The 13,852-nt window shown below is 35.8% G+C and overlaps 1 protein-coding gene across 5 annotated transcripts; it reads right to left on the bottom strand.

Moving 5' to 3' along the window:
• Positions 1–857: 857 nt before the first annotated feature.
• On the bottom strand, positions 858–8,899 carry LOC139965249 (uncharacterized). 5 transcript variants are annotated; one of them, XR_011792195.1, is made up of 7 exons: positions 8,511–8,899; positions 6,882–6,971; positions 5,842–6,007; positions 5,475–5,665; positions 4,177–4,335; positions 3,246–3,364; positions 858–2,614 (listed from the first exon to the last, which is right to left on the bottom strand). XR_011792195.1 is itself a non-coding variant. In XM_071967420.1 (4 exons), exons 2-4 carry the CDS (start codon positions 5,915–5,917, stop codon positions 4,192–4,194), a joined length of 411 nt encoding a protein of 136 aa, XP_071823521.1. In that variant the 5' UTR covers positions 5,918–6,007; positions 6,882–8,173; the 3' UTR covers positions 4,171–4,191. The 5 variants fall into 5 exon arrangements, 1 of the variants encoding a protein (XP_071823521.1); XR_011792196.1 differs by lacking the exon at positions 8,511–8,899 and having other exon boundaries at positions 3,246–3,328; positions 6,882–8,173; XR_011792194.1 differs by lacking the exon at positions 8,511–8,899 and having other exon boundaries at positions 6,882–8,154.
• Between the last annotated feature and the right edge of the window lie 4,953 nt (positions 8,900–13,852).

Here is a 13,852-nt window from a genome sequence, read left to right as displayed (position 1 = left end):
TTTATATGCGCATAATTTAACACTTGTACAAACAAATACACAAAAATGAGAAACAAATTGCTTTGACTTCTATTCACAAATCAATTCGTTCCCCTCCCATCAATCATACCCACTGCCCGATTGTCAACCTCCCTCCTAATACCCCTTCTCTCATCAACTGAATCTCTCCCCATAGCAACATCAATATTCAATGATAAATCATATGCTTATTGTAAATAGATTTTTTACTAATAGTCACAATACGACAGTGAGTAGGAACATTTTCAACCAAATTTACCCATCTGTAGTACTCTGTACACTCTAAAAACAGTTGGTTAAAAAATTAACCAATACCTTAACCAACACTGGGCACGTATGTCAAATTCGATATATTGGTGATATTTTAACCAACACCTGTTGGTTAACGGCTTTAACCAGCCGTTGGGTAACATTTTTAACCAATAAAATAACTATAAGTTTGTACCCAACAGTTGTTGGTTAAATTAATTGTGTAAATTATGCCCATCATTGGTGAACTTACAAATGTAGGGATCATTAAATTGGGGAATTAAAAATCATTGTATTGGGCAATTACTATATTTAAATTGGGCAGTGGCTTTTTACCATTACAAAAAAAGTTGGGCAGTTAAATGAGCCTTTATTGCCCAATATATGTTGGCGAATGCAATATATTGGACAGTGATGGATAAGATCCTCAGTGAATTTTACTTAATGTAGTTGAAAGACTCCTCACAAGTTTTGTTCATGCAGACCTAGTTTGTAACAATCAGCTGAATATGGCAATGCAAAGAGTAAACAATTCCTTGAAAAATATTGAGAAATTAACAAACAGTTACATTACAGAAGCCAGATGGATGACATTTTGAGAACTTGTTTTTATTGAAAACAATAACCAGCTGAACCATGCATGTGAATAAAATACAAACAAAACAAAACAACACACAAATATGCTTGGATGTAACAACTTCTTAGCTGTGCTCTATCAGACCTTTAAGGTGACACAAAATCCTCTACTCTTCAAGAAGAACCGTATTCATAGAAAACTTGTAACACTAAATATCTCACATATGTAACTATAGATCAATTGATGTATAAACAATCTATGAATCTAAACATCAATCATGATCTGATTAATCAAGGTTTACCTATAGTATACATACAGTTAATTAAGAATTACATTGAGTATCACATACATATGTGGTGTACATGATTACATTTAGCGCCATATTTATGATATATGCAGTACATTGCAGCCAGTGCATTGTTCGTTTCCAGTATTTGGATGTATAGTATATATATCTTCACCACATATAGAGATACATGTGTAGGTGAAATTTAGCTACATTAAACCTTACTCACTCATGAAAGATCAGTTGATCAGATCGGGATTCCAATAAAAATTAGTAATGAAAGTTTTGATTTGTACCAGCATGGTATGTAAAAACATGTCATATCATGAGTTTTAATTAAATGTCGCTTCAAGATGATGCTATCTGCACCTGATGCTGGTGTGTGAATATTAAAATAGTAATATTATACAAACTTCTTGCTTACAATTATTATATGAGCTTCTTGCTTACAATTTCCTTTTAAGGCAGTTCTTACTTTTCAGGGCCAAGAATGCTATAATACAACTTGGCATATGTGCTTCTTTGATTTCATTAATCACATTTTGAATGAACTGCCAAACAAGACTGCATGAACAGTGGCGTAGGAAGGTACTTTTGAGTGGGGGGGCTGAAGACTGAATGTCGGCCTGGGGGAGGGGTCTAAGGGGAGGGGGTGTGCCCCTCCCCTTTGGATTTTTTTTTGCATTTCCAGGTGGCCTCAGATGCAATTTGGTGCAATATAGCACACTTCAACATCCACTCCATTTTGTAAATAATTTTGCATTTTCACCTGGCCTTAGATGCAGCTCCAAATGAGATTTTTTTCTGATTTGGAAATGAAAAAGGGGTTTTCTGACTTGCTGAGCGGGGGGGCGGAATGATACTTCCGCCCCCCATATTTTTCACTGGGGGTGCTGGCGCCCCCCCGGTTCCTACGCCCTTGTGCATGAAGGTCGATAAGCCATGTCCAAAATGCACATTTGCCATGAAACAGAAATAGACATCTTTTATAGAAGAGATTTGTGAGAAACTGACCTCTGTTCTAAAATAGCAAATATCTGGGTTGGTACCAAGAGGGCTCCTTGCATACAAAAGTAGCTGCAGTATTTTTGTGGCATCAATATCCTTTGAACTTTGTAGAATATCAGCCATGAATATCTTGCTTACAATTCTTTCCTTTTAAGCCACTAATTACTTTTAAAGGCCAAAAATGATCTAAGATCTCTTATGCAACTTGGCACATGTGCTTCTTTGATTTCATAAATCACATTTTGAATGAACTGCCACACAAGACAGCATGAAGGTTGGTAAGCCATGTCCAAAATGTACATTGCTTTGAAACAGAAATCGATAGCTTTCAGTAGTGATTCTTGACGGACTGGCCTCCGTTCTAGAATAACAAATGTTTGGGTTGGTGCCAAGAGAGTTCCTTTGCATACAACAAATGGCTGCGGCTTTTTTGTGGCATCAATAGCCTTTGAAATTTGTAGAATATCAGACACTTCCTGTGAGAAAAATTGAAAAAAAATGAAAATTATCACAAGCTGCTCTTTGTCAATCAAAAGGAAGTTGTGACAGCAAAAAGCCCTCCATTCTAGCAGATTTGTATTTCGAAAAAACTTTATATAAAATTATACTTGGCACAGCCAAACTTAATAACCACCCATATCTATGCTTACAATGACATGCTAGTTTAAAAATAAGTACTATGAACGTTTGATACATTTGAAATTTACTGTTTAGTTATCATGTTTAGAAGATACTTTTACTAGCATTAAATTTTTATCACCAACTCATAATTTATTCCTTTAAATCAGCTACACGTGTGACCCATATCCTACTACTGTCATTTACCAAATTGAGCAAAATTTGACAAGCCTATTGTTGTTGTGAAATCAATATTTAAGTAATATCAAGTAGGCCCTGCCCACTCATGAATATTAATTATCCATTTTGAACCAAACGGAATATGGTTCATGTGCTTGGGAGCATCTATGTACATTGACACATATCCAGCATAATTGTTGAGATTCCACTTTTACAAGCAATCCATCACAAACTACAAAACACATATATGTCATAAGCATGTTGTCAATGAACTCCAACAAATAGGCAAATGAATGCTTAAAATCCTACTGGTTGAATGTCCACGAAGGAGGTGATTGCCTCTTTTACTGAACACAATCCTTTTTTTCCCTTTCCTTTCCCTCTCAAGATGACTGGAAGAAGAAAAAATGCCAATGTTTCCTTCTTATCTGTGAAAGTGACAAAACATAACTAAAGATAATCTTCCCTCCAAGGTTCACAAAGTCCTTGTGCATAAAACTATAACACAATTAATGACCACTTAACATATAAATTGTCATTATCACGTACAATACCCGCACAAATTATTTGTATTTTCCCTTGCCTTTATTTGTCTCTAACACTAGAAGTCCTTCAAGTCATTTTTATCAGAAAATAGCATATCATGAGAATGCAATGAGAAAATGGCATATCATGAGAATGTAATGAGATAAGTTAGCATCTGTTTGGTATTTTGTGTATGTTTATTTTCAATAATACATGTCTCCATTAAAAGCCCACATTCATAATGTTGTGCTGCTATCACAACCTGTTTGCAAAGTTATCTACTCTTTATATTTTATTATATATTCAGATCTCAAAACACTGATGAACCTTTGACATATTTTGTGTACTATTGTTCTATAGTAGTCACTAACTTTTGGCTTAAATGAAATCCCAAAGATAGGTCAGATGGAGTCTAAGCAAGGGAATATATCTGCACCAACCCAACTTGGTTTCTGTCTGAACCAGATCCCATTGATGCTTTTTGTTCAATTTCAGTTTATTATTTTTATAAAAAAAGAAATGGAAGTGTTGTTGTCTTTACAAAAAGCAAACTAAGGCTATTTTGAGAACAAGATCAGATATATTACAGATAATTGGTCAAACCTGATCTTTCAGAAGTTCCTAGTGTGATGGTGGTAAAAGGTTGCAAGGAATGATCAACATACAAAAATTAAATTAGCTCAACTATGTGCACTGAAATAAGAAGCACTCTTACCAATAGACAAACTCTCTAGGTCAACGTACTCCAATCCAAGAGGCCTTGCCAATTTTCAACCTGTTTGCCATATTCTATAATCCCATTGTAGTACAAGTCCCATTTCTCATACAGGTGATCCTCATGCTCAGGCCAAAGCACTGAAAAATCTTGTTCTACCTGAAAGAGCAAAGGGAAATAGAATACTTTAATGTGTGTAAGCGTATTCTTTTTTTTTGATCCACTATGATCCATTAAAAATCCCTCTCACTGAATTTGTTAAAGTCTGGTTCCATGCATCTATACAAACACTAAGTATTGTTGAAGCTGGATGTGGTAAATCCAACTGCTTGATACCTTTGGCTAGTTTAATAACATTTAGAAAACATCTGGGAAAGAAAAGTAAGTATTTAACATTTATTGACATATGCTTTGAAAATATCTCAGAATACAGCTCAAAAATATATTTTTTTCAAAATATTTTTTTAATGTGGTGGGGGGGGGGGAAATTTGAATTGCAAAAATTCAATATTTAACATTTGTGATATCATTACTGATCATAAGCATATTCATGGGAATAATTTATCTTGTCTCCCTGTAACAAGGTGATAGACAAGTTGTTAGATTGGTACACAATTGCAAGAAATGCAGAGCAAACATTGCACATAAAACCATAGCAATGAATGGCAAAGACACCATATTAAAACAAAAAAACTTTGTACAAATTGTAAACCATATTATACCGCTTGAATCTATACCTTTTTTTACACTCAACATCAGCAACCTTTCTTAAAATCCTAGCTATATCCTTGAATAAGGCAAGATTTTCATCCAAAAATAAAATTTATTCCCAATCTGGTCTTTATAAAGCATACTGATCTGCCAGATGCCTAAGGTTAAATTAAAAGTCAGTCACATTTCTTCACTGTGTGGCTGATAACTGTCATAAACTTCCAGACATAAATTAAAAGAGATTTAAAATATAATGCCATCATTTAAAAAAAGCAGTGAAACTAGTTCTTTCCAATCAAACTAGATATGTAGACAATCAAAGTACTGTTTTTAAGTTGGCCAAATAGGCTTCAAAGTGAAATATAGTATTAACTCATCAGTGAGGTTAGTGACTTAATTCATTTCAGTGTTTCTGCTAAATCAAAACCTTGCTAGTAATTTTTCCACTTCCTTTTTCAAGAGTTAAAGGATATGGTCTTGAATAGTATCTTCGTGTATTCAGAGCTCACTTCTTTAGTATTTTTGATGCAAAATCACCTACGTATTTCTCTTTAATTAAGCAGCAAAAAATCAAATTTGATAGTTACCATCCCACGGTCTAACAACCTTTGATACTCTTTCAGAATATCTGAAATGTTAGTTGAGTGGTCTTTGATCTGCTGTTGTCTGTAAACTGCAGTTTGCCTCATGAAGTCCAATACTTTCTCTCTTGGTTCCATGTTACATTTCAGCCACTCAGTCATCATCACCAATTCCTCTTTATTCTCCAGATCAGCTTCTGGCAAGGACAATAAAAACATATATTTCCTACTAAACAGAGATGCCTTAACATCAAATTTTGAAGTTACCAATGGTTGTGGTAGGTATAACGTGTCCTATGCCAGTCTTTGATCATTGTCATGGCACGAGAGATAAGTCAAATCCTGAGAATAGTTAGTAAAACCTATTACACACCTCTCAATTTTGGTGGAGTGGACACTTTAGTCAAAGGAGTAGGTGGACTTGATGCACTGGGGGAATCTTTCACCATGGCAATCTTCTTTTTACGTACGTAGCGTAGGTGCTCTTCTAGATACCCTGTCGCCGGTCGTCCTGCAGCACCTTTGCAATACCATGCTTCCTGCACATGAAATCAGCATACTCTTTTATCAAACTGAAGTATGGTAGCAAAATTCAAGTCAACTCAGAAAAAGATTTATTGATCTACATGTAAAGCTGTTGTACACCAACATTTAAAACTTCAGAGCTGGTTGAAACATAGGCTTTTAGCCAGCAAACCACAAACATGTCTTGTACATGTCCACAACTGCAAGGTAACAATATGGACGCTATGACTAACGACACTGTGGCACTCCATACTGTCCTCACATAATATTGTATGCTTACTGATGAAACAGTATTGTCCCAGGGGACACTATGACAATTGATTTTAAGTGATAAGCCTAAAAGTAATGGGTTTGACCCTAATTGCACATATAATCAATAAGTTGCAGAATTCTGATATTTTATGGAATAATGAGGGTACCTACTGAACAACAAACTTCATTAATACCTTGGTTAGATTGAGAGATGAAGCCCACTGAAAACCAGTGCCTATGTTACAGTTTTTGGATTTCCCAATGTGACAATTTAACAACCATTTTGATATTTTTAACATATTAAAAGGCCTTGTCACCCTAGTGCTGACTTCAATTAGAAATTATTCAGTTAAATGATGCTTATATAATCCTGGTAGTATTGAAAATATATTTCAGTATCACAGTCCTCTATAAGATGAACAAATTACTTGGTAGAACCCACAGAAGATTATATTACTTGACTACAGATGACAAAAAGTAGTGATATTGTGGGCAGTGTGTTGTGGTCCACATTTTAGAGACATTTTGAAAGGGCAGGAAAAAGGAAACTAGTCACCTCAACACAACAACGAGAGTGGTCTATACTATGGCTAATGACAACTAAGCCGAGGGATATTAGAACATAAACATGCTTACATAACCCAAGGGAGATTCTGGATCCTTCAGAAAGGGAAACAAATCAACAACTGCTGAGCTGCTAACGCTGCCTTAATAAAGGAGCTTGGCCTGTAGATTAAAAGGAAATAGCTAAAATGTTGATAACAATACAGCAAATTGTATCCTAGGCCTATCTATTGACAATTGAAACAATCCATTCAGAAACATAACCATATTGAATAATTTTTATTATAAATTCTATTAAAAATATCTCTTGGTCTCCAGGGCACTTGAAAATAGGGTGTATACACTAGGCTAGGCTATAGACAATAGGTCAAAGATTTTGTACTTGGACTTTAAAAGGATAGGCCTACAACATTTAGGCCTATCTATTGACAATTGAAACAATCCATTCAGAAACATAACCATATTGAATAATTTTTATTATAAATTCTATTAAAAATATCTCTTGGTCTCCAGGGCACTTGAAAATAGGGTGTATACACTAGGCTAGGCTATAGACAATAGGTCAAAGATTTTGTATTTGGACTTTAAAAGGATAGGCCTACAACATTTTCATTAATAATTAGGAGTAATTATAGAATACAGGGCCACTCGATGATACTATCTGAGCATCCGGATGCGCGGATGCTCAGTCTCACCCCAGTACGTATGTGAGTAAAAAATGTCAAAGTCCCAGTTCTTTCTTTTTGAGTGGATGCGCGGATGTGTGGATGCGGAGTCAAAAATTTCCTAAGTCTTTTGCTAGTACTTCTGTGGTGGAATTTTAGAGGGCGTCACACATGTACGGATGCCTTTTAAGAACGACACACTATTGATGTGGAATATCTTCGTACATTCGGAACTTTCAGTATTGGAAATACGTGATGGTATATGTCGAAACTTTTTCGAAAATTATTTAAGTCAATTCCTAGTACTCCCGGGGTGGATGCGCGGATGCGGAGTCAAAATGAAATACGTGATAAAATGAAATACGTGATGGAAATTAGAGGGAGTCAAAATGAAATACGTGATGGTATATGGGGAAACTTTCGAAAATTATTGAAGTCCATTCCTAGTACTCCCGGGTGGATGCGCGGATGCGGAGTCAAAATGAAATACGTGATGGAATTTTAGAGGGCGACATACGTGTACGGACATGTACAGACACACCGCGCATCCGGATGCTGGGAAGAGTTAATGAATGGCCCTGTATTCTATAATTGTACCAATAATTAGGCCTAGGCCTATGTCGTTTACACGAACAACACTATATGGTGAAAAACACGAAAAAGATTCATAACATTTAACATCGGAGTAATTATAGAATACAGGGCCACTCGATGATACTATCTGAGCATCCGGATGCGCGGATGCTCAGTCTCACCCCAGTACGTTTGTGAGTAAAAAACTATATGGTGAAAAACACGAAAAAGATTCATAACATTTAACATCGATTAAAGCACTGTGTTAAACTCAGTGGCAGTTTAGTAGTATACTGTTACTAATATTACTAGTGTTAGTATTAGGCATACTAGTATAGTACTAGTATTAACGTTAGCCTAGTATAAGCCTAACGTTGGCCTCTGAGCCTAACGTTATACTGTCACTGGGGGTCTCAGTGCCCACATAAGTTCAAACTTTTTACCGATGTTAAGCTACAATTACCGATAAAAGTTTCATGTAGAGACTCGATCTCGTATTTTTTCAAGAAATTCAAGACAGCACTGTCTTCGATATCTGCCATGGCGTTAGCTGTATTCTTGATTACTAAACCACCCTGTCAGGGATCGTACTATGCATGACGTGTTATGTAGTGTGTGTTATAGACGCTGCGCTGATGTACGTACAGTGTACATATATGTGTACGCGCGAATTTTTTTACTCAGTGAGCGGTAAAGTTATAAACAAGTTGGTTAAACGTCGGACTGTGAAATGTACATACTTATTGGAATAGCCCAAATACTGCCAGTTAACCAACTTAAGGGTACAAACTAACCAATTAAGTGAACGGGGGTCCTATACCATTCTTTTTTTAACCAACGTTTTAAGAGTGTACAATGCCCCCATCCACAACCCAGCATATACACAGTAAATATACCTATAATCACTAGTCCCTCCATCAAAGCTGCGACGTGTCCTAACCATACTTAAAGCCCCCCCCCCCCCCTCATCCTCTCACTCTCCTTCTACTCCGGAAATGGTAAGCCTTGCAGTATAAAATGATGTACAGCTTTCAGATCATATTCGACCCTTTAATGTTTGGCGATATCTCAAATTTCTTAAAAATGAATTTTAGATATCAGAAAAAAATTAAACATATCAAGTATTGAAAACATTTCTGAGAGATCTTCAATTGATTCAGACATAATGTAGGGCTCCCGTTAGTTTGCTGACCCATTAGTTTCCTCCCCTTAAAACATTAATTTCCTCCTCCTCGAAATCATAGGAAAGAAAAGTAACGCTTGTCGGGGAGGAAACTAACGTTTCTCATGAGACGAAAGAGAGAAGGCTAATTGGCTACGGTTTTTTGAAAGAGTTAAATTTAGGTAGTTAAGCAACTGTAGTAAATGTAATTTATGGTTTTAATCAAAGAGATTTTAGTGAAAAAAATATTTCATATTTCACGGGACTCAGAAGCTGTGTGGGAAGAGATATTTGCAGTACTTGAAGAAACTGTGTACTAAAACGACTTAGTGAGGAAAGTAACGCTTTTAGGGGATAAACCAAGGAAGGCATATAGGCTAGGCTATTTCGACAAAGTAAAATCTGGTAGGTGTGGAAAGCATTGTTGAAGGCATTAGGAAGTTTTCTTTAATACCAGTGTCGGCAGGCCTCCATGTTATTGTATTTTTGCTCTGTAATTAGAACATGGCATAGATAGGAAGGATTTGGTGGGAAGGCTGTCAATAGATGTTTTAGTATATTTAAGATGGGTGAGTTTAATAATAGTTTCTTTTCTCTTGAATAATGGTACAAGACTACAGTTTAGGATTCTTGTAGACAAGACATAAAAAGGTGAGTTTCCTTTTTACTTGCTTTCTTTTACTTGTTTTAGGCTTAGGGAGAAAACATGGAACACATTAACAAGGGAACGTACCTTTTACATACTTCATGTAACGCTTGTCACCAGTTCAGTCTGTTTTATGTTTTTGTTGTTGTGAAAATGTTAGTTTTTTGTTAGATATATAAAGTAAAGTTAAGCATTTTGATATCCCAATATTTTAAGGAAGGGGTATTTGATGACGTCATATGTCCTTGTGTGGGCTTCGGATCACTCCAATCTTAACATGAGGGTATAGAAAAAGAGTAGTTCTACAATATATATAAATTTGAAGGATTTTCTATGAGGCAAATTGCAAATATAAACTCAGCCGCACATTAGATTTATGTGTAAATTTAAGCCTTAATTTGAAATCCCAATATTTTTAAGGAAGGGGTATTTGATGACGTCATATATCCTTGTGTGGGCTTCGGATCACTACAATCTTAACATGAGGGTATAGAAAAAGAGTAGTTCTACAATATGTATCAATTTCAAGGATTTTCTATGTGACCAAATGCAGATATATACTCAGCCGCACATCCGATGTTTACCTAGAAATCAGTCGTATTTTTTTTTAGGAAGGGTATTTGATGACGTCATATATCCTTGTTTGGCCGTGGATCATTCCAATCTTCACATGAGGGTCTGAGGAAAAGTAGTGCTACAACATATATTAATTTGATTATCAACTTTTGTTAAGCTGATGATACTTATCATTCCATATATTTTTTATTCTTTTTTCGTCAATTATGGTTACGTCTCCTATTTTGTCATGGTTGTATAGAAAACTACAAGGGTATTACGACAAAACATATACATGCACTCACTCGCTGAATTTTTATCTGGGAAAGAAAAGTCTATATTTACAGCATTCTCCTTTTCGACGCACACGTTGACCCATCCTCACATTCATGTTACGTTAAATAAAGATTCAGAATGGACGTCTTGCCCTCACAAAATGAAAATGACATGGGGATTAATTTATGATCTGTATATGTTTCACGTTTCCATTAGGTGCACGTTTGTCCTCGAAAAGCGTCCAACGGGGATTTTTCTTTACATCACGAAGCTAATATAGTTTGAGTCCGAAAAAAAGGGGGAAAATCAAATTGCCAAGTTATAATAGATAATTATTATTATTAATATTAAATGTAAAACTAATGTACCTGTTGTCAGACTTATGATAATTAATGGCCATTACAAGACAACGTATTGCGCTTCGCTAGCTTGTCTAGTTGCACATTTCGAGTATGCACACTCTAACTTCAAAAATTGCTGTCACCTCTCATCGTTTGAAAACGCGGCTGAAATTGCGGCTCACTTTACTGTGGTCTTTTCTGGTAATTCGGAATCTCCCGATATGTTGCAATATGTACATTGACGTATGCAACAGCTTACGAGCCATGTTACATACTATGGAACGCGAAAAGGACCACAAAATATGATGATGTTAATGATGATCTAATTTATACGATCATGTTCTGAAAACTTATGATCATGTACTAAAAATACACGATCATGTACCGGTACTAAAAATTTACGATCATGTACCAAACATATACGATCATGTACTAAAAGTATACGATCATGTTCTAAACATATACGATCATGTACTACAAACGTACGATGTACATCAAAACAAATACGATCATGTACTAATAATGTTATGTTCAAAAAAAGTGGCGTCTCATACGCGTATGTATATTCATATGTGGCGTCTCCATACGCGTATGAATATTCAGTATAAACTCATTAAGAACCACTAGGGGCGGGGCTTCGGTATCAACTTTGATATTCCTAGGGGTACGGTACTTTGTAATCAACGGGTACCCGTAGAATACTATATTATTAATTTGAAGTGTGTGATATTCACTGAGGATTGGCTGTAATAATACTTAATACCTATGTGTATGAATATTTAGCAGTACATGATCGTAAGTTTTTAGTACATGAACGTATAAAATTAGATCATCATAAACATCATCATATGTTGTGGTCCTTTTCGCGTTCCATATGTTACAGCATACTTTCAGGACTTCCCGTAGCTATGGATGGCCATTATTTGACTTGGAGTTAGATATTTGCCAATTGTCTAACATATGCGCATGGAGACGTTATATCTTTACTGTTGCCCTAATGATGCACTAACGACGTTTATATTGTTACCGTAGGACGCTATCGGGTTTTTGTTTCTTTGTAATCAGTATAGGATATGACAATTTGATATTCAGCACCAGTCAAAAGCATTTGTTGAGCGAACCTCAGCTCAGCTCTGGTTCAGATTATCAGAATTACAGATGAAAAAGTATTGCAAAACTTAGATAAAAACAATCAAAACCCATTGACAGTACTGATCACATTTAGTTTAAAATACTAAACATCTTCTTGTCACAAGAAGTTAAATAATGAACGTTCTAAGCACCAAATCAAACGTCTTCTATTCGTTACACTAGTATTTTCTTTCAATTTTACTTTTTTTGACATGCTCGAGAGTAATCACTCAATGACTATCCATATTGATAAAGAAGATCAATCGTACATTATTAATTTATCCTGAAATACTCCCGCAATGATAAAGAAAAGAAATTCAGTTCAATCATATAATCGAAGTTTAATAAATAAATCAATTTTTGGGAGTGACAGTCTAACCGAGTTAACTCCAAGTCGTGCCGTTGGAATGCCGGTAGTAGCTAATAAAAGTAATCCGTCCTGGTCTATGTTAACAAGCGACGTTAGTAACAAGACCAATTCCACGGAGGGCGTCTACGTACCAGGAAGGGGTAAACAATCTGTTTCGATCCTCTTGGTGAATCTTGTAGCAATTACTTAATGTCATTGTAAGTCGCCATGTTTTCTTTAGAGCAACAAAGTGCTATTGTTTCAAATGGTTTAATATTAGCTTATTATATATTGCAGTTCATATTTTGAATTAAATGGTACGAATTAAAAATCTTTTATATTCAAGTAGACATAAACTCTACCACAATTATTAGTATATATGATACAGAGATATCTGGTCATAAATAACTTCCCAAGCAACTAAGAAAAATATTGGGATATGGTCTCGAAGACTTGATCAAGTCGAAATATAACATCATCATTTAAGCTCTCTTTTTCTTTTACTTACTACAATTGGTGAGACCATATAGTCATGAGATAAAGATGAAGATAAAGAAGGCCTAAACCGAAAACATATATAACATCGCCAACTGTTCCTTGTCTTACATATTCATCTGTCTAGCCAATATCTTGTATCCCATTCATCTCAAAGAAACGTCCTTTAAAGAAATTCTCCTGACGCAGACAATGTGGGACAACTTCCTCTTTCCTTCCAATAATTTAAGAATATAAATTAAAAATGCCAGCAATTGCGAATTCGTCGGTAGAAATGTGATTCATTTTGCTTTTTAAATACATAGAGACGCTATCAATTTGCAATGAAAAAAAGATGATGCCGAAGTCTGTGATAGCCTAAGCCAGTTCACCAGGTTCTGGAAATACGTGTTTGCGGCCCTCACCGAGCGAGCGACAGGAATATACTCCGAGAGTATATATGGCGATGTGGAGCTCATGTAAGGAGGTGGGTAGTAATCAGGGGATTTTTGTACATTCAGCCGGGGATGAATTAGACCACTGCTATATGGGTGTATATCCAGGGCCGGATTTAGACATGTGGAGGCCCGTGGGCAACCTTCAGTGGTGGAGGCCCCCTCCAGTGATCGCCGTCCTGGGGGAGGTGTGTAAGGGGAGGGGTTTTGGATTTTTCCAATAATTAAGGGTTCTTGGACGCGAAATGATGCAGTATTTTGTGATTTCTGAAGTAAATTTTGTGATTTCTGAAGAATTTTCTTTACGGTATGTAGGCCTGTTTGTCAGCCTACATTTAATTTTTTTTTCTTCTAATTTCCTGTTATATATATATTTTTTCATGAAGTATGTGGAGGCCCCTTGTTGTGGAGGCCCG

This window comes from Apostichopus japonicus, chromosome 3 (genome assembly GCF_037975245.1).
Source record: "Apostichopus japonicus isolate 1M-3 chromosome 3, ASM3797524v1, whole genome shotgun sequence".
NCBI lineage: Eukaryota > Metazoa > Echinodermata > Holothuroidea > Aspidochirotida > Stichopodidae > Apostichopus > Apostichopus japonicus.
This window is presented reverse-complemented; position numbering and strand designations above follow the sequence as displayed.